This window comes from Dendrobium catenatum, unplaced genomic scaffold (genome assembly GCF_001605985.2).
Source record: "Dendrobium catenatum unplaced genomic scaffold, ASM160598v2 fragScaff_scaffold_716, whole genome shotgun sequence".
Lineage (NCBI taxonomy): Eukaryota > Viridiplantae > Streptophyta > Magnoliopsida > Asparagales > Orchidaceae > Dendrobium > Dendrobium catenatum.
Window position 1 is genome coordinate 21,208,974 of NW_021319178.1, and position 22,275 is coordinate 21,231,248.

General features: G+C 36.1%; 1 protein-coding gene across 2 annotated transcripts; it reads left to right on the forward strand.

The window, feature by feature from the left end:
- Positions 1 to 1,081: 1,081 nt before the first annotated feature.
- LOC110105147 lies at positions 1,082 to 20,691 on the forward strand. Of its 2 annotated transcripts, none has more exons than XM_020834532.2 (4): positions 1,082 to 1,378; positions 1,475 to 1,709; positions 17,411 to 17,505; positions 18,348 to 20,691. In XM_020834532.2, exons 2-4 carry the CDS (start codon positions 1,484 to 1,486, stop codon positions 20,154 to 20,156), a joined length of 2,130 nt encoding a protein of 709 aa, XP_020690191.1. In that variant the 5' UTR covers positions 1,082 to 1,378; positions 1,475 to 1,483; the 3' UTR covers positions 20,157 to 20,691. The 2 variants fall into 2 exon arrangements, with proteins under 2 accessions (XP_020690191.1, XP_020690190.1); XM_020834531.2 differs by having other exon boundaries at positions 1,090 to 1,365.
- Positions 20,692 to 22,275: the final 1,584 nt, after the last annotated feature.

Here is a 22,275-nt window from a genome sequence, read left to right on the forward strand (position 1 = left end):
ATGATATTCTTCTTGTTGATAAGACTAGAGAGAGTTGAAGGTAAACTTGAATTATGAAGGTCAACCTTAGAGCCTAAATAATTTTGTTTGAGTAGATCTAAAACCAAATACATTGAGTATAATTTTAGTAGTAATAAATCTAATGAGGGAGATTGTAATTTTGAGCGATCAAGTCATTAATAAGAGTATTGGTTTTATATATCTCGGGTCTATTGTCCAGAGTGATGGTGAAATAGATGAATATACTATTAGTTGTATTCAAGTTGGATGATTGAAATGAAAAAATGTATCATAACTACTATATGATAAAAAAGTACCCCTCAAACTTAAGGTAAAATTTTATAAGATGATGGTGAGATCTGTAAAATTTTATGTCATAGAATGTTAGTCATTAAAAGAGAATCATACAATTAAGCTAAATGTTGCAGATACGAGGATGTTCAGGTGGATGGGTAGCTTTACTCTTAGAGATAGAATGCAAAATGAGCATATACGTGAAAGGTTGGAGCTCTACTGACAGACATATAAGATTAGAGAGAGCCATTTTAGATGGTTTGGTCACATAAAATGTTGGCCTTCTGATGACTCAATTATAAACATAAATGTACTAGATTTGATCTATGTTAAGAGAGACAGTGATAGACTTAAAAAGATTTAATTAAAAAATATTAGAAATAATTTTTTATTAGATTTAAATAATAGAGAAAAATAATTCATGTGGCCGACGCCAATCCATATAGTGGGATAAAGACTTGATGTGGTTGAATATTATATTATTAAAACAATTTACATAATGTACTATAAAATATATAACCTAAATTTATAATTAAAAAAAACTATCTAATTCCACCACACGCACACCTATACTTCCAGGCACACTCATGGATAAACTAAAGATAAGGATGAAGGGCAGTTACGTCATTTCTCCCAGCGTTTAGTAAGGCGAAAACCCTAACTGCAACGCCACTCCCAGTGGCGGCGGCGCGCCCGCCGCGGCTACATCTTAAGTGCCACGTGTGCAGCGGATGAGATCCTCATCCCGGACTGACGTGTTCCGAAACTGCATCCGGGCTATAAATACTACGCTTCACCAAGGCTTCCATTTCTTCCCGACCTGGCGGAGAGCAAAGGGAATTCGGAGACGAGAGCGTGGCGAGGAGGCTTCTCAGGGAGAGAAAAAAACTAGGGAGGAGACGGAGATCGCGTTTAGGGTTTCTTGGAGCTTCTCCGTTTGGGGCAACGTGTTCTCTGTCTTGGCTCGAGATTCCCGAGCCAAGACGAATAACTCACATGATCAATTAGTCCTGAAGGCAGCGATCAAAAATTTTTCCAGGGGTTCTGCACATCACTGCTGCTCTCGAAGAGGTAATTAACGATTGTAAGTGGTGTTCGGGAGTTTGATCTGGTGATTTTGCCTGTGATGTTTTGTTGATACGTGTGTGCTGATGTTGGTTCTTGGGTTCTTGGTTTGCAGAGGAGGGCGATGTCGTCGCCTAAGGAGGGTTTCTTGACCGATGAGCAGAGAGAGGTGCTGAAGATTGCCGCGCAGAATGTGGAGGTTCTTTCGTCGTCTCCGAGATCTCCGACTGGGCTGGCCTTGCTTCTACCGGAGCATAATAACAATAAAGGTGGAAGGCCGACCGCTGGGGGAAGCTTGGTAAGGCATGTGCGCCGCTCGCACTCTGGGAAGGTCGTGAGAGTGAAAAAGGGTGAGTTCGCTTTTCCAAATTTTCCAACTCTCTTGTGCTGATGAGTTGACCGGAGCTGTTTTATTTGTTTAGGGTTTAGGGTGCGGTATTTATTAATGTGACATACTTTTTGCTGAAGATTTATTATCTTTTTAGCTAGAATTCCATATGGATGGTTTTTGAATCCCATCATATAGGCTAATGGATGATTTGTTTGCAAATTTCCATACATACAAAATTACGCCAAGGCTGTATAAAAATTGAAACAAAAATTTCCATTGATTGATTTCTAAGTTGAATTAATTATGCTCATATTCAGATCGATCATTTGGTAAACAAGTAGATCAAATCGAACTTGAGATGAGTTATAGAAGTATATCGAATCTTGCTATGACATGATTGTTTCCAAAAAAATTTTAAGCTAACTTTGTTTCAGTTAGATTTGAAAACCTTTCACTAAAGGTAGTGAAGAAGGAAAAAACATCTTGCCAGGATATCTTGATGTAGATTATGTCAATATGGACTCCTACAAGCTGGATTTGGATTGAGATTAGTGCTAGCGGTTGATATTATTTGTTGCACTAATCTCAGTGAATTCAACTATGTGAAGCACATCCGAATGTTCTTTTTTTTTTGGTGAAACACCTTTTACAATTTATACACATTAGAGTTTCGCATAAGAAAAAAAGAAACAAAAAATGTAGGTAGGATTGAAAAAATGATTTACTAAATATGGTGAAAAACCCTTTATAACTTGTGCACATTAAACTTTCACATAAGGCCAAAAGATACACTTGAAGAGATTCTATTGATGTGACATGCTATTGTAAGAATGGATTCACCTTAAAACTGTTTTGGAATGTAAGCAGCAACATAGGGAATTTGACAACTTCCAGTACATGTTAAATTTTTTTTTTCAATAATTTCATTTTTTTGGGAATATCAACATGAACTTTGATGCTCTATCTCTTGAATCAGAAGGTGCAATCCAAGAATCAAATGTTAATATTCTCTCTCATATATCAGCCTGAAAGATTTGTATATTGACTTGGAATTTGGTTTGAACCATGTTGTTGATGTTTTGCAATATTTGACCTACTCCTGCCTTTTTTTTTTATAAAAATATACATGTAAGTCTAGTGTGATCATCACTAAAGGTAACAAATCATCTAGAACATGTAATATTATTGATTATTGATGGTCGTTAACTATCATGGTGTACGATTAAAAGGTTGAGATGGTTTTTACCATTGATTTGGTTAGGTATCACGAACATGCTTGGATATTTAATAAATCTTGCACTTTAATGGTTTTGAGTATCTTTGACTAATGAAGGAAATGATTTTTCAAGATACATGAAATTTGAGTGATAATGCCTCAACATGATATCACCATCTTTATTACTATTAGGGGAGAGTTCAATTTAATTGGTCTTTTTGTGATTTTCTTTCATGATTGTCAACTATAAGAAGATAAAGACCCGCATAGATTTAAGATTGTCAAACTTCTTTCTTGAATCAAAGTTTTGAAATTCAGGACTTTTGTAATACAATAATTATCTCTTATAAGTTTTCTTTTGGATAGCAAATTTTAATATAAATTTAGAACCAAGAGAACATAATCAAGGTTTTACTTTTTGAAATGATAATAAAATTTATACTAATCACTTTTGAGAATGGTCCATGAATAATTTAGATACTGTCATGACATGTTATATATTTAATATATATAGAAGCATCTCCGATCATATGATTTGATGCACTTGAGCCCATAATTGGACTTGAAGTTTGCTCTTAAGGCACTTACAAATTTATCTCTTATACTATGGTACAAACATTGCTTGAAGAATTAGCGTTAGCATTCTTTTGTGATTGTTAGAACTTTTTCAGTAAGAGTTCCAATTGGTCCTTGTTATATGCTTTAGCTTGATGAATTATGGGTTTTGAAAGTGACTCCAAGTCAACTAGTTTTCCATTAATTTTTTCACAAGTCTCCTTTGGTATTCAGATTTTAATCAGTGCTTAGACCATGTTCTTTCTTTCTTTTATCAATTATCATTAATAAATTGTGATCCTCAAAAGACTATGATGGAGTTCAATATTTTGAGATCCCCGCAATACATTTCTTCTCTTTTATTCTCTTTGAAATTCAAAAAGGTTTCTCGCAGGCTAGACAATGGCTTACTACTTAGAATTCTTCATCGAACTTGTAAATCTAGTCTTTTTTAACTTGTATTGTTAATTTCTCTCAGGCCACCTTCACTCCAATTCTTTGAGTATATCAGCTGCCAATTTTAAACCAAGATTTTAAAATATTTGATTACAAAAATTCTGTCTTAGATTGTGGAGTATTATTTTGATCATAAAGATTTTTTGAGGAATTGCTTTCATTGGATTACGTTTCCTTTATTACAATTGTGCATTGAACACAAAAATCATCGCCTACTTGACGTGGAAAGTGCATTGATGCTTCACATGAATGCTTCTCGTCAGTTCTATGATGATATTTCCTTCTCCAAATATTTTCCTATTAATCAAATCTCATCAAAACTACTAGATCACGGCTCACTCATCTTCACTCTTTATTCGGTTATGTTTTTTTTAACTCTTATACTACAGTTCTTTAAATTTATCTTATGTGTTTTGCTCACCAAACAAAGTCTCCACCCATGTTATTGGCCTTTACTATAAATGGATGTAAGTCATGTCTTCTTTCATAGTGACATGCAAGAAGTAGTTAAGATTGGAGCAATCTCCTATGTATGTTGCTCAAAGGGAAAATTATATATGTATACTCAATATGCTATCTATTGTTTTAAAAATTCTACAAGCTTGGTTTGACAAAATTTGTAAAGCCTTGATTGAGATTTGTCTTCACAACAACATTATAAATTACTATATTTAGCAAGCATACCTCTGCAGGTTACGACTCCAATCTTATTAGTTATTTATATTGATGAGATATTACTCGTGGAAAGTGGCCATGATGCAGGACTACAATGCTTTTGAATGTATGCGAGAAGAACTTGCATGATTTTGATAAGAACAATTGCGATTAAGACTATTAGCAATCAAAACGATGAAAGAAAACGTAAGAGGGGTAGCTATGCTTAGGCCAAATCACATGCTAAGCATTTGGATTATCAAAATAACTTAGAATTTCAACAACATGTGAATTAAGTTGTTTTCAACAAAATTCCTAATATAACAATAAGATAGCAACATAGAAAACACACTCAATCCTACGTTTACTAAGCAGAGGTAGAAGGCGAAGCACGGCTCCTTGTGACTTGATCACCACCTACAAGATTAGTGGATTAGGAAATTAAATGAGAAGGGGAAGAAGTTCACCCTTGGGATGGTCTGGAAATGATTTGCCACTGGACATTGACAAGTTGCTCGTCAATGGCCTCCGAAAGCGTGAAGATGATGCAGTCCACGTACTCTTCAATGGAACAATCAACTTCCGTGTTGAAATCGAAGGTGGAGTGGAGGATGTTGGCGTTGCTTTGTTTGTCGTAAGAGAATCCGTAGTCAAGCTCCGGATCGTCCATTCATTGGCTTGAAAGAATGATGCGTAGATGGAGATCATTTGTCATTCCCTTGGAGACTTCTCTAAGGAAAAAGAAGTTTCTCTCTAGTCTTTCTTTGGAGGATGCGAGAAGGGTGGGCGACCTATAAAGGAGGGTACGTGGGATTAAATTTGGCGGCGGGCAAGAGAGGGGCAATGTTTTAATTTAATTCCAATAGGAGAGATTATCTTTTGGAAAGAAATTAAAAGGTGGGGCATTGGTAGATTTCGGCCAAGAGAGGTGGGGAAAATAGGAATTATTTTCAATAGAGAGCTTAGTGGGTTTGGAAATAAATCCCAAGGGATTCAATAAGGGGGCCGGCGGCTTCAATGGGTTAGGAGGAGATTGTGGGGAGATATTTGGGTTTCTTATTTTGGGATTTAGGGATTAGAAAAGATTTAATTAAATCCAATCTAATTTGAAATTCAAATAGGATTTAATTTAGTAACTTTCCTAAAATAGATTTTCTTAATTAGAAAAGAATTTTTCAAATTCAAATTATTTTGAAATTTGAAATTAGACCTTCCTAAATTAAGAGGGGTCACTTATAGAAGGTATTCAAGGGATTTGAATTGTGGAGGGAAGATGGGAGAGGTATGGCCGGCGGCTAGGTTGGGGGCTTGTGGGAATTTTGGTGGGGGAAAGGGTGAAGGAAAGGTGGCTTCGTGGAGTGGGGGAGTTAATCGACGGTGGCATGTGGCTAAGGTGGCCGGTGACTTAGGGGTGGTGTGGGGGGAACCTTAGGCCGGCAGTTAGGGGATGAAGGGAAGAGGAAAAGAGTTAGTGAAGAAGAACCATGAACCCGGCCATCTCCAAGGTTGGTGGGTGATCCGATTTCCATCTCCTAGCGATTTCTCTCCCAAGCACTCTCAAGATCTCACAAAGAACTCAAGCAATGAAAAAATTTTATCATTCATTCATTAAACATGAAAAAAAGAACATAAGGGCTATATATAGCCTTGTACAAAGGACTCAAAATAAAAGATGACTATGCACTTTGGGTTTACACACGACCTCCCTTGGGTAAGGGGTAAAAGCAGAAAAAAAATAATAAAACAAATACAACATAACATAATAAAAGATAAATGCATAATATGACTCAAAAATACATCGACTCAATCGTGGCCGTAGATCGATGGCCACATCTCTGATAGACTTTCCAAGCTCTGATGTCCCCATCAGGCCATCATGCCATCTCTAAGGTAAAATAGTACTAGCAAAAGTACTTTGTAACCAAAGATCTAAAATGGCCCAACTACTTCCTTGGTATTAAATTTTCCTATGGTAAAGAGAGAGTATTCCGCCCTAAAAAGAATTATGCTTTTGATTTTCTAAAAGAAACAGACTTTTTTTATTATAAACTCTTTTATAGTCCTAAGGAGACTCAGAGCACAAATGATGAACCCCTTATTGATCCATATCAATATCGAGTGTTAGTTGGTAAGCTAATTTATTTGACAATTATGAGGCTTGACATCTTATTCGACATTGGAGTGGCAAGCTAGTACATGCAAAATTTGAAAAAGACGCATTGGGGTTATTAGAAGTTTCTAGGAAAATGATTGTCTGAGCATTAAAATATTAAAGCATTCTTTAATTTTGATTATACTATCAACATCTGGATATTATATCTTTGTTGGGGGAAATATGATCATCTTGAAAATCATGGAATAGGTTAATGTTGCCATATTGAGCGTTGAAGCTATAACCACAAAACTCTGGCTCATTCTGCAAAGAAATGATGTGTTTAAAAGTCTTTTATGAGATTTTAGCTTCTCTGTTATTAAGCTTATGACTTTTTTTATCACAATTGTATTGTCTTCTATATTACTAGCAATCGTATGTTTGATGAATAAACAAATCAGTTGAAGTAGAATGTTTCCTAGAAATATGTTAGACCGGTCTAGGAGGTCCCATAGGGACCGGTTCACACGAACAGAGGCGGAGAAATCCCGCCTCTCTCATATGCCGTCTAAACCGCAGATTCCGACAAAACTTTTTGGGAAAGAATTTTGAGGGATTTGGGAGGGAAATTTGAATGTAGGGACTATTTAGAGATTTCCTTTTGAATTGTATGCATGAAATAGTTTGTTTTCCTAGGGTTAGAGCATCTTGAATTTGGCTGAAATTTGAAATATCTTAGATTTAGGTTTTCTTTGGGCTTTAGTGGTGTCTAGAGATTTTGGAGAGATAGATCCTCCTCTGGAATAGAGGATCAATTGTATATTGCTGTTTTTCTTCTTCTACTAGTTAATTTCAAGTGTTTTTCCTCAGATTTTCCAATAAAATTACTGTTTTTGCTGTTTTCCATTGGAGTTGTGGACTGTTATTGCTGTTTTTACCAATTGTGTTAGGTTTTATTTGAAATATTCAAGTACTTCCTATCAAATTGGTATCAGAGCAAGTCTTAGGACCATTAGTGGCTGAGTTCCTGAAATTTCAGCGGCAATTTTTCATCCGAAGAAAGGAACGTTTGCTGATTTTTGGAGCGAAACCAGATATTTTTGACGGTAGCCAAGAAGGTAGACGCATTGGAGGAACGTTTGGAAGGGGAGATGAATCAGATAAAGACGATGGTGGAGGACAAAATTTCCTACATGGAAGGACAAGTAGCTGATTTACGGGATATGATGAAGAAGATGTTGGAAATCCACAACCAATCGATGGCTTCATGGGCGAAAGGGAAAGAAGAAAGAATATGAATTCTGAAATTCATAAGAATGAAGACGAGGTGAAAATTGTAGAGGGAGAAGGGAGAAGGTCCCATCTGGAGCCTTTCTAGAGGGAGGACAGAGGATAGGTTTGGGGAAAGGCATGCATATGAAGGGTAGGAGAGGGGTGCTGATTGGGAATATAGGGAAAGAAATTATGGCCGCCGAGTTGCTGATTTTGAAGGGAGGAGAGGGGAATTCGAATGAGGGTATGAGAATGAAAGAGGAAGGGAAGATCGGGAGACTTGGGGAGGGTCAAGCACTTGGGAAAGAGGAAACTATGAAGGAATAAGGGGAAACATGAGAGATCAAAAGGTGAGGAAGTTGAAGATGCCAATTTTTTAAGGGGACAATGCTTATGGGTGGATCTATAAGGTGGAGATGTATTTTGTCGTTAATAGGTTGACAGATGAGGAGAAATTAATATCATTAAACCTATGTCTAGAGGGGAAGGCATTATCATGGTACCGATGGCGGGACCAGAGGAGGCCTATAAGGAGCTGGAGAGCATTCAAGGACTGTTTATTAGAATGTTTTCAATCTGATTGGGGAGAAGACTTCTATGAGCAGTTTTTCACACTGGTGTAGGATGGATCAATGGCAGACTATCGGGAGTGGTTCGAGCATCTGACCAGTCGGGTGGAGCGATTAACAGAGTCTGCTTTAGAGGGGAACTTCATGAAGGGGCTTAAGACAGAAATCAGAGCGGCAGTGGAAGCCATGATGCCTTGTGACTTGGGAGAGGCCATGAAATTAGCCCAACTGGTGGAAAATCAAAAGAATCTAGAGAGGGGAGCTAAGAGTAGTAGCTCAGGAGGCACTTACAGGATGATGACTACTCATTTAACACCCAAGGGTCCGGCATCAGGAGGATTTCATGAGATCACTAGGGAGAAGCTAGTAGAAGGATGGAGTGGGGAGAATTTCAAGAGTCTGGCGAAGAAAGAGATGTAGGAGAAGATGACAAAGGATGCTTTCGATGTGATGAGAAGTATATTCTAGGACACAAGTGTAGGGATCAAACTCTTCAGGTTCTCACTGTTTGTGATGACGAGGAAATTGAGGAGGGAGGTGAGAGAGAGATGGATGACAAGTTGCATCTAGATGTGGCAGAGGTCTCCTTGAATTCAGTAGTAGGATTCACTTTGAATCATATGATGAAGGTGAAGGGGGAAATAGCAGGCGTGGAGGTGGTAGTATTGATTGATTGTGGGGCTATCAATAAATTCGTTTCCATTCAGGTCATCAACCAACTGGGAGTGAAATTGGTTGACACTGATTATTTTGGGGTGATGATTGGTACATGGTAGGTGGAGAAAGGTCAGGGGATCTGTAGATGATTGATGTTGACCATCCAGGGGATTCATGTACGGGAGGATTTTCTCCCACTAGGGATGAAGTGGTTGCAAACCTTAGGGGAAATTAAGGATGATTGAGGAGCACACACAATGGAATTAATGATGAATGAGAGAAATGTGATTATAAGGGGAGATGCAGGGCTATCCAAAATTATGATATCACTTAAGACCATGTTTAGGAGCATACAAGAGTTGGGAGAAGATTATCTGGTGGGACTACACAGGCTGGAGGTGATCAGATTGGAGGAGGGGGGATGTTTCTCTTTCAGTGCAACCCTTGATTCAGCAATTTGGTAAGTTTTTTCAGCCACCTCAAGGATGACCACCCCCATGGGAACACGAGCATATTTCCACCTTGCAGCAAGGTGGATTTTTAGGAGGTTAGTATTGTTAGACCGGTCCAGCCGGTCCCATACGGACCGGTTCACACAGACAGAGGCGAGAAATCCCGCCTCTCCCGTATGTCGTCTAAACCGCAGAAGCCGACAAAACTTTTTGGGAAAAAATTTGAGGGATTTGGGAGGTATATTTGAATGTAGGGACTGTTTATAGATTTCCTTTTGAATTGTATGCATTAAATAGTTCGTTTTCCTAGGATTAGGGCATCTTGAATTTGGTTGAAATTTGAGATATCTTAGATTTAGGTTTTCTTTTGGCTCTAGCGGCGTTTAGAGATTTGGGAGAGATAGATCTCTCGAATAGAGGATCAATTGTATTTTGTTGTTTTTCTTATTCTACTAGTTAATTTCAAATGTTTTCCCTCAGATTTTCCAATAAAATTTTTTTAGTTGTTTTCCATTGGAGTTGTGGACTATTTTTGCTGTTTTTATCAATAGTGTTAGGTTTTACATGAAATATTCAAGCACTTCCTATCAAAATCTTTACTTGTATTTTATCCAATTTGGAACAAGTGGTGCATATCTTTGTCAAAGCTCTAGGACACCTATCTTTTTTTTGCCTATTTAACTTAAGGGCGAGTTTTGGTATGTTTTTTGTTGGCTTATTAAGTATAATTCCAAATATTGGATAGTGATTATATCGAAAAGATGTATTTTATTGTACTCATAATTTGTGGTTATATTCTTTGTTATTTGTTTTCTTATTGTATTATCCTTATATTTATTAATTGTCTCTATCACATAAATCCTCTTTTCTCTCAACAATTTCTTCTATAATTGTCTTAATAGAATTTCTTCCATAGCTAATCTTTCAGACTTGAAACCATATTAGTTCTCCAAAGTTGGCATAATTTTCTTGAGTTCATGTTCCATTAATCTCTTTCTTACCTTTTTTTTGTATGACATATAACTCTTATATTTTAATAGCTAACAGAATCTCAAAGTTTTCTTTTGTTCTTTAAATATTTGTATTAAAATTATTTCTAATCATTTATTTTCCACTTAGTCCTTTAAATTCATTAAAAAAATTTGTTAACATTTCCATATCTCTTTGAATCTTGATAGCTATCTCATATAGATTTAAAGCTTTATCTTTATTTTTCTTCTTAAGAATTAAGTTTACTTCATTATTTGGGGCAATCTTTAATATTCCTAATTATATTCACCCTTAATACCCTCCTAAAATAATTTTATTATCTAAACTTTCTTTTAATAAATTTTCAAAGTATCATTTTCATATTTTCTTGACATTTTCATATTTTCTTTACATTTTTATTATTGAGTAAGATTTTTTAATGCATCTAACTTAATAAAATCTCTAGGTTTTTTATCTCATATTAGATGTTTTATATATCTCTTTTTCTTCTTTGTTAGTACCAAGTCTATTATATAAATCAATAAGTTTTGGTTTTTATTTTGTTCATTATACTCTTTAATGGATTTAGCTTTTTGATAATTAGTGCATGCCATAGTTTAATTCAACTTTTACCCTCTTTGAAAGCACAATCATTCTCCTAAATATAATTTCTTACCTCATCCTATCAACAAATCTCCTTATAAGTGTATGATCTTATTTTAAATTATCTTAAAATTTCTATGACAATCTTCTAACTGAAATTAGCCGTCTAAAAATTCTAATTAGTTTCTCTTAGTAAACCTTTTTTTAATGATTAACAATTTGTGAATTTTCAAATTCAATTACTTTACTTAAGGGTGATTATTTCCTTTGATTGTTTTATGTATACATTTAAATATACATCAATAATTACTGCTTTATGTTATTTGATTGAAAATCTTTTATAGCCACCTAATAATCTTTGCAATATGATTTTTCTTTCTTTTGAAGAAAAAATATTAGTGATTTGGTCACCTTTGTATGCAGTTGGGTATTTTTGTCACCTTTGTATGCAGTTAGGTATTTTTGTCATGCCATTGGCCACTATGACATTAAGATAGGTTCTAAATTGTATTTCTATTTTCTATTTGATACCCTTATCAAATCCTCTTACAGCTCATTCTACTATAATCTAAATACCCATTTGAATCACCTTAATAAATATCATTTATTCCTTTTTTTTTTGAAAAGAAACATATATTAATAATAATAAAAAACGGTTACAATAAGAAAGAGCACAAAAATAAAAAGAAAATTACAAAGAAACCGCGGGCTCAGTTAGTGGTTGAGGCTTCCAGCACCACCACACTCCACCAGGACCGTCCAAAAGGTGGAGAATAAAAGCCGACCCGAAGCAACCCGAAACTTCCACAGCAATGGTTGCCACCAGCGAAATACAATGGTGCGAGCACCAACCCATCATTGCCCATTCTACGACATAACAACAAAACCATACGACAAAAAAAGAACAAAACCAAGACAGAGGATTAGCAGAAATCAATATCGCCTACGGCGACCCCTGCCTCTACCACGAGATCTACCCGATTCCAACATAAGAAGTGGTCTAACATTAACAAGAGTGAAATCACAACTCGGGTCAGACCCACCACAGAAATTTGGCGACGCCAAGTCAGCTCCATCAGAGAATTCGGAGTCAGGTTCACCCTCGGATGAATCCAACCAATTCAAATGATTCCTAATATCCAGTCCAGAGGAGTCGCCTAAAAAGTGCCCACAAATCGCGTATCAACCAAAATTAACGGGAAACTCCAATGACTATATTAGAAATCATAGAGCGTTTTTGAAGCACACCCGAACAATTAAACCGGAGGAAGATCCCAGTTACAGGCTCACCCATAGAATTTCTCAGCAATACCTCAACACAATCAGACGGTAATATAGGAAGAAAAAACGGCACCATTAGAGATAAGGTAGAATTATACCAAAATCCTTCTCCAGCCTTTTCACCAACACCAGTAACACTCGCAGTCCAAGCAACTCCTTCCCGCACAGCATCGACAGAAGAAGGGTGTAAAACATTAGCATTATTAAGATCCACACACAATTTGAAACATCAGCAATAGTAGAAAACACCCCCACAACCAAATCAGACAGCACACCCGCACCAGGAGGAACAACCCGACAATCAACATCAGCAAAACCACACCCTCCACACAGAGACTGGCAATTAACAAATTTTTCACATCTTAAAGCATTTCGCTCGATTACAACATTACATAATTCGCAGAATTATCAAAAACAGAACGGTAATCGGGTCTTCATTAGAAACAGGGATTGGGAATATCCACGGGGCAGAGAAACCAACCGGGGTAGTTTTGGACGAAAATTTTTGGACATTCTAATTTTTTATGACCTAAAGCTTTGCAGAAGAACAAAAATTAGGCATGCCCTCAAAAATGACTTTCTGGCATACCCAAACTTCTCCGGACCCCAACCAAACAGTATCAGAAAAGGATTTGGATACATCATTTTCAACAAGCACACGCGCAACTGATGGACGGGAACCAGTAGCCGTAGCAGAATCAGTATGAATCGGCCTTCCAAAGACCGAACCCAACCAAAAAGAATACGGGAGGAGAAAAGATGGGGACGTAATCCCGGAAAAGAAAGCCAAACAGGGACAATCGGAGATCTTCGACAAATCTAGAACCGGAGACCACTTTATCACTTTCATAAAACAGCCATAAACCAAGTGACCTGTGAGCAAAACTCTAGCATAATCCATATCATTGCAAGCTTGATTAAAACATTAGCTTATCCAACAAAGTCACCGAAAATCCCCAGATAACTTTAAAATCACGAAAAACCTACGGTTGTAATCTAAGAAGACTTTAAGGGGAAATCTCCCAACCAACGCAAATTCGAAGGGCTTAGCTAGATGCAAAAATTCATCTTCCGAAAACCACAGAGACGGCATTCCCCGATTCGAAGAAATGCGAAATTCTGGAAAAACATTCGAATCGACGGAACCAGAAAGAACATCCTTAAAGGATTTAGGTTGCTTACCCGAAAGGAAACTAGGATCAAGCAATTTTTTCGCCATTAAAAGCTTACCGCCGGCAAGAATGGCGGCGCAAGGGCAGAAGCCCTAAAAGGGCGAAACCCTAGCAGACGGAGAGACGGGAGCGAATTTTTTTGTTCATGTGACATCAGCGAAAATCTTATTTTATATCATTTATTCCTTAGTTATATGTCGTAATAATTTATTCATCTCTTCTAAAAATTAAAATTTTTAAACTATCTTCTAATGCAACTTGAGAATCAGAAATATTCGCTACATTCATAATATTTCCAGCTATAAGTATTTTAATAACAATCTCTTTATTACTAATAATACTTATGTGAAAAGTTTAATCTTTTAATATGTTTATTATCATCCCAATCCTATTGTTGTATAATTGATTTCATTGAGAATAAGTGTCTAAACAACTAACTCTATTCGATTCAACAATTATTTATAACCAGTTTTTTTTCTTTTTTTTTTTTTTGTTTTTGTTTTTTTTTTAAACAATTATTTATAACCAGTGGATTTACTTGAGAACCAAATTTGGTTCAAACCATACTTTTCAGTTAGGTTTTAGTTTCTAGTCTACTTAGCACTCATTTGCTTAATATTATTCTACATGAGATTCTCCAATGAAGAAGAGTGCTTCAGCCTTCATTTACTTTACACCCTCATTAAAGATTCAATCATGTTTTAAAATTGCGCAATGTGAGGCTCGCTTTTGCACAATTCCAGTAAAAAACGCCTCGATGCTTACACCTCGAGTTTTTTTTTTATGAGGCTTACGCCTCAACATGGTTGAGGCCCGCCTCGCCTCACTGGCATGAGGCTTACGCCTCACGCTATATATATTAAAACTTACATAAATCTTGAAAGAAAATGCTTGGCATTGGACTCTATAGGAGAGGAGGAAGGGGAGAGAGCAGTTCATCATAATGATGATTCAAATGAAGAACCCTTAGTGATGACAGTGCTGATGACTTATGAGTTCTTATGTGATATGTCATTGCTATTTATTTTTGGAAATTGGAATTATATGTTAATGAAAAGAATACTGGGATTTGGGAAAGAATTTTGAGTTGAACTGTATTTCATGTTATCTTATTATTGGGATATTTTGATTTCACTTCATATCTTATGCTTTTTTATGTTTTATATTATTCACTCATTAGTATATAAAAAATTTATAATTTTATGTTTACACAATCTTTTGATTTTGAGGCTTACGCCTCGCCTCACGAATGAAAAACGCCTCAATACCCGAATACACAATTTTAAACATTGGATTCAATAATTCTATTTCATCAACAATGTGGCAATCAAAACTAAATTGAACAAAATTAGTATTTCTTTTAATCAATTTTGCCTGCAAGCATGTAAAATAATGTTCAAGTGTCAATTTAAAATAACGAAACTTATGTATTTACGACAAGTTTATGAAGGATATATTTGAATATTTGAATCCTCCATCGAAGCTTTTGAAATAGAATTTTTATGAACTTTTAGGTTTTGGATTAGGTCAATTTTTAGTTACGTTATTAGTAGAATTGAGAATTGACCATTATCTCAATTATGTGTATTTTAAGAATCATATCCAATCTATAAAATGCGAGGACCGAGCCCAATTAGTCAGTTGATTTGAGATAGGTTTTTTATTTTTTTTTTCTCTTCAGGTCATTGGGCATTGTTGCATACCCCTATAGTTAACTTTCCAACATAAATGATTAGTTTAATAAGTTATGAGATACTGGAAGGTTTATTTTGGTTTACTTTTATGACTAGGGTTGCTATTTTCCTTCTTTTTTTAGGTTTCCCATTTCATTCTTGTTCATCCTTCCATTTCTTGTAAGCCAGGTCTTATCATCTTTAAAAGGGCTGCATCTTTCAATTCGAAACTAAAAAAGGGAAAGAATAACAAGTGGGATTTGATGCGGACACCTTTAAGCCCTCTCGCCATGTATGCTACTAGCAGATTTCCATTATGTTTGTTCTGACCTCAGCTAGACCAATATATGTTGAGTCATTTGAAATAAAAGAGCAAAAAGGATTGTTAATGTGATCTAGTGTCTGATAGCTTTTTGTCTTCATGCCAGGTCCTATGTATATGGAAACCATCACATATGCATTGCACTCTCCTGTCATACTTTGCCGGTGATCGTTATTTAATTGCTATAAATAATTAATTGCCATAATATGGTTCAAGCATTTTTGCTTTGCGCTATTAGGCCTGTTGTGTGATAGAAAAATACCCCTCAAACTTAAGGAAAAGTTCTATTAGATAGTTGTGAGACCTACAATAATTTATGGTGTAGAATTTTGGCTATTAAAAGAGAAGCATAAAATTAAATTAAGTGTTGCAAAGATGAGGATGCTCAGGTGGATGAGTTGTTTTACTCTTAGAGATAGATTACAAAACAAATATTTACATGAAACTGTTGGAGTAGCTCCAGTGGCAGATATGATTAGAGAGAGTCTTAGATGGTTTGATCACATAAAATATCAGCCTTCCAATGACCTGGTTTAGAGAGTAGATGTTTTAGATCTGGTCTATATTAAGAAAGATAGAGGCATACTTAAAAAAAATTGGTTGATATGATTAGAGAGAACCGCCCTAGATGGTTTGGTCACAGAAATCATCGGTCTTCCGATGACCCGGTTAGGAGAGTAGATATATGAGGTAGACCTAAAAAAAATTGGTTAGAAAAATATTAGAAATGACCTTTTTTATTAGATTTAAATGAGTGTTTGATTATTAATAGGATACAATGGAGAAAAATGATTCATGTAGGTGACCCTATGTAGTAGGAATATGACTTGATGATGATGTTGTTGTTTTCCAAGCATGATGTTTTGAGAACCCAGTCGCTGCAAGAGCATTTGAAATTATTTTGGTTTCCTCAATTTGCTTTTGCTAATACTTCTTCTGAGGTCTGGAGTGATTGTATATGGAGGATTATACAATTGATACCATAAGACAGTACGCTGAGATTTTACAATTTTGGTTTTTAATAATTCAAGATAGTGTGCACTCAGATTTGCATGCAGTGAAGGAATTTATTGAATCTGTAGCTTTTCTTATTCTGTTGTGAGCTATAATTTCTTATTTGTGGAATCTGAACTGTTTGTTTAGTTTTTCTTTGATGGTAAAACAGGTTTGAACTGGACTATCTATATATCCCTAGTGGGCCTCTTTACTGTCTTAGTTTTCAATATATATGGCATTTGGCTGTATTGTGCATTGGAGATGAGCTACGGTGTCTGATGTTGTCTAATGGTGAAAGTAGGGAAGTGTTTGTCACTTAAGAAGTTCCTTGTTTTTAAAAATATGGATAAAGATAGATAGTACTTGTATCACCATCAATTTGTATTATGCATTGGAGATGAGGCCGGGAGTCTGATGATTGTCTAATGGTGAAATGGAGTGGTCGCCACATATGCAGTTTTTTGTTTTTAAAATTAAGAGTTGGATAAAAAACAAAGTAATTGGCTTCACTATCAATTTGTAACCAGTAATTAGCAATCATTGATGCTTGATTTTTTCAAGATATGTAGATTGGTCCTGTTGTATTGGCCCAGTGGGGCTTTTTTAGTCTATAAATTAATTGTTTAGCTGCCTGTCTAAAATACTGCATTACTGGTGTGTACATTTCAGGGTTTCTTCTATTTTATGCCATGTGATGAAGTTTAATTTCTCTATAATATTTTGTAGTCGATCAGTTTATTAAATTTAAGTGTTTTTTTTTCCTCCCTTTCTGTTCCTACAGATGGTGCTGGCGGTAAAGGAACATGGGGTAAGCTCCTTGATACTGGCTCGGCTGCACCCCTTGATCGTAATGATCCAAATTATGACAGTGGTGAGGTACTATGTTCTACCTGTCCCTAGACCTTTTGAATCTATTATTTGTGCTTTTTTTTTTACTTGTGCATTTCTTGCCATAGTATTCGGCAATTGAACAATTGCTCAATCCAAGGCCCACTGTTAATGATGGGTTAATAAAAAATACTGCCGGATATTATTTTGTATACCTACCTCGAATTGGCTGTAAATTTTTTTTAGGGTATTTTTTTTTGGAAGTTCAATATTCCTTTTATGCAGAAAATGGTTGCATGTCAAGGATTAAAAAACTATGGCATATATATTATACTAAAAAAAGCTACTCAAAATTGTGCACAAGCCTGTTGAACTTTGGTTGCAGTCGTATTATGTTATTGTCAAATCCTAGGATTACTTCTCTCTGGTGACAAAGAGGAAATGTTTAGTGGCCCGGGCTTGGCTATGGCCCACTTGGTCTGTTTGGTTCCTCATCAGAGTGGCCAACATGAATATCCTTTTATAAAATGCTGGAGATCCAATGATATGACCCACCCAGCCTAGAGTTTGTCACCAGGTCAGGCTTGGTTATAATACCATGGTTTTTGTTGTTTTGTGGCTCGTGGATATAATATAATTGATTAGTAAATGCTACTACCGGTACAAATGAACTTCAAACCTTCTAATGTTGCTCATGGCTATAGAGATGATATGGTGGAGTTCTAAGGTGTCCCTTAAATTATTTTATTTGGTAGTCTCCAGGCTCAACCAGAATTTAGAGGTTGTGTCTTAGGTGTTTACGTTTTTCTTTTATTAATTGATATTTGAACATCATTATCATTGTTATCGTCATTAGCTTTATCCCAACTCCTTGACGTTGTATGCTACAGGAGCCTTATCAATTAATGGGTGCAACTGTGTCGTCTCCAATTGATGATTATAAAAAGGCTGTGGCACCTATCATCGAGGAGTATTTCACCACAGGAGACGTGGAGCTGGCAGCTTCTGATCTCAGAGATCTTGACTTGGATGATTATCATCATTATTTTATTAAGAAACTGATTTCTATGGCAATGGATAGGCATGCGAAGGAGAAGGAAATGGCATCAGTTTTGCTTTCAGCTTTATATGCTGATGTTATTAGTGCAAGCCAGATTAGCCATGGTTTTATCATACTTCTGGAGTCGGCAGAGGATTTGGCAGTCGACATACTTGATGCAGTTGAAGTCTTGGCTCTTTTTGTTGCCCGAGCTGTTGTTGATGATATTATACCTCCTGCATTTCTCAATAGAGCGAAAAAAATGCTTCCTGAAAATTCTAAGGGTCTTCAGGTTATTGAGACTGCTGAAAAGAGCTATCTTTCAGCTCCTCATCATGCAGAGTTAGTGGAGCGCAAATGGGGAGGTAGCACCCACCTCACTGTTGACGAGGTGAAAAAGAAAATATCATATCTATTGAGAGAATACATTGAAAGTGGAGATACAGCAGAGGCCTGCCGGTGCATCAGGGAATTAGGTGTCTCATTCTTCCACCATGAGGTTGTTAAACGGGCTGTTACCCTTGCCATGGAGACACCAGCATCTCAACCTCTTATCTTCAAACTTTTGGAAGAAGCTGCTGAAGAAGGTCTAATAAGCTCTAGTCAGATGATTAAAGGATTCTATCGTCTTGCTGAGAGCCTTGATGACTTGACTCTTGATATTCCTTCTGCCCAAGCTATTTTCCAGCAACTTGTACCAAAAGCAATTTCTCAAGGTTGGCTTGACCCTTCCTTCAAGTTCCCTGACGCTGATAAGGACTCCAGTGATGTAGAAGATGAGAAGATAAAACGATTTAAGGAAGAATCTGTAACCATTATTCATGAGTATTTCCTATCAGATGATATACCAGAACTTATTAGAAGCCTTGAAGATCTTGCTGCTCCACAGTACTATCCTATTTTCATCAAGAAACTGATCACAATTGCATTGGACAGGAAGAACAGGGAGAAGGAGATGGCATCTGTTCTACTATCAGCCCTAGCGATGGAGATTCTTTCTACAGCCGACATTGTGGATGGTTTCGTAATGCTCCTTGAGTCAGCAGAAGATACAGCACTTGATATTTTGGATGCCTCAGATGAACTAGCTCTTTTTCTTGCTAGGGCCGTCATTGATGATGTCTTGGCTCCACTAAACCTGGAGGAGATAAAGAGCAAACTTCTACCAAACTGTAGTGGCAGCGAAACTGTTCACAGTGCCCGTTCTCTTGCTTCAGCCCGTCATGCTGGTGAAAGACTACTGAGGTGCTGGGGTGGTGGTACTGGATGGGCGGTAGAGGATGCAAAAGACAAGATCACAAAACTTCTGGAGGAGTTTGAGAGCGGAGGTGATATGGGAGAGGCTTGCCAATGTATCCGCGAACTTGGGATGCCATTCTTCAATCATGAAGTGGTGAAAAAAGCATTGGTTATGGCAATGGAGAAGAAAAATGACAGGCTCTTGGATCTACTTCAGGAATGCTTTGGAGAAGGCTTGATCACTATCAATCAGATGTCCAAGGGCTTCTCTAGGGTCAAGGATGGTCTTGATGATCTAGCTCTTGATATCCCGAATGCCATGGAGAAGTACATATCTTACCAGGATTATGCAAAAAAGAATGGCTGGCTGTCATCATCCTTCGACCAGCTTCCCCCATTCGATGCTTCTACAACACTGTAGAAGCTAGAATATCAAACAAATAGCAATGCCCTCAAGCAGATTATTTCTGCGCTGTTTGTTTCTATCAATGGGCACATTGCTATTCCTTTACTGTGAGAGGCTGCAGTTGGCATCCGCAGGAGTAAAAAATATAGCTGTTTTTGAGCTTTGGCTTTGGGAAAAGCTTTGGATTTGTTTTCAGGGGAAGTGAATCTTTGTTCGAGCTTCCGCTTTGAGTTTGTTATGTTTACTTGCATGAAACATAGTTCAGACATTTTAGTTTTGCTTTTTTTTCTCAATGCCCAGATGTTCTCTGTTCTTCGTTTTTAGGAAATGAAACTTAACTGGCATAATCTGTGCAGGCATGGTGGGCCTTTTATGTTTTAGTCACTGATCAATGCATCGTAACATCTGTTACTTTAGGGGACGATGGTGGATTGGTCACAAAACATCCCCTGTAGTTCAGCTTCTTCTCACATTAACTTTGATGCTTCTTGTCTTTTGGCTGTTAAACTCGTGTCATGGTTAATCATAACCAGTTAATGGCTTTCGGATACACTATTGTTAGATTTTCTTCTCAGATTTGCGTCGTTTTTGTTCCATTATACAGCTTTCATGATATTGTTAGGATGGGGGTTTTAAAATTAGGTGGTTGACCCTCGACCATAAATTTAAACTTTTTTAGTTGAAAGTTAATTTAATCACCATCGTAGTTTACCTGATTTTGATTTTCTTGTGATTTATATATTTTCTCACTAATTCATATGATTGAGGTTTTATTTGGAATGACTTTCTTATTATTTTTTAAAGCAATTTTTTAGTATAAAAAAATTAAAATTTTTTATTAGAATGTTTCTTTAAAAAGTAGTAAGAAAAGTCGTGCCAAATAAAGCCGGAGTGAATTTTGGTTTTTATTTTTGATAATTTTAAAAATATTTATTTGAAGAAGGGTGATTATTATTAGCATAGAGTTCTTTTATGTGAAAATTATTTAGATATGTGTGTTTAGTTTAGCTTCAGATTAAATGATTGCAAAATATATTGATGTCTAAATAGAAGCTTCCTTTTTTTTTTTTGGGTAGGAAATGGCTTTCACATTGGTTTGGATAACACCTTTCATAAAAAGGTTTAGCTTGAATAGTTTAGTTGGTCTTAAGATTTAAAATTGATTTTAATTTTTTGCTTTTTTTATCATAATAATTAGGATCTGATATAAAGAGGAATTGAGGTTTAAAACGTGAAATGTAGTGGGGACTAAATAATAAATTCTAATATAAATTTGGCCTCTGGCTGAGAGTTTAATGGAAGTTTACTTGAACATTTAGTAGCTTTAGGTGAAATTTCCGGATGTCATGCAAATGCAAAACCTTATCATGATGAGATTGGGTGTATTTTGGTTCCCTAACATCATCTTGTACCCTCTTTTATTTGTTGAACTTCATATGTTTAAAGTGTTTTCTTACTATTCTTAAAGCATTTGTTATTATTTTGAGAATTGGTTTTATTTATTTCACTTTTACAATTATTTTTTTCTCTAATATTTGATATCATAGCCTAATAAAATATGATTGTAATCAAGCATGAGATTGAGAAATTTGATGCCTCAAAGAGCTTGGGATGTCTAGTTCTATTCAGTCAAAACGTTTATCATGAGTGCATGAGGAGTATTATCATCTCCAATAGGGTTGAAATGAATCCAACATGGGTATGTCAATTTCGAGATGATGATGAGAGTTCAACTTCTAAGGGGGTCATAATATTTATTAAAATTTTATCTATGTTCTTCTAAGGGGTAAAAATTATATATATATTTATGTTTATTATTAAAGTTAATAAGAAAACGACTATAACTTTTTCACTTGGTCGGGGTGATTGTTGAGATTGGAATGACCTACTCGAGGCGAGTTCTCTTGTAGTTTTATGAGATTTTTTAGATGAGACGTAGCAGATTGAGTTAATTTTGCCAAAGCCATGCCAACTTACATGAATTTGGATGACTTGACTTGTTTCTTGCTATTTGGATGCACATTTTTTTCCATTTTTCTTATATTTTTTGAAATATGGTTCTCTAAACTGAATATCTACTTGATGAAGTCATCCACCAAACTTATTAGAAGTCAATAGCTTGACATGTAGTGAT

Bases quoted from the DNA above. Each gene is read 5' to 3' on its own strand.
- LOC110105147 (XM_020834532.2), top strand. From the start codon at position 1,484: ATGTCGTCGCCTAAGGAGGGTTTCTTGACCGATGAGCAGAGAGAGGTG. The intron at 1,710-17,410 runs GTGAGTTCGCTT...CTGTTCCTACAG, and splicing joins GGTCGTGAGAGTGAAAAAGG to ATGGTGCTGGCGGTAAAGGA. The intron at 17,506-18,347 runs GTACTATGTTCT...TGTATGCTACAG, and splicing joins CAAATTATGACAGTGGTGAG to GAGCCTTATCAATTAATGGG.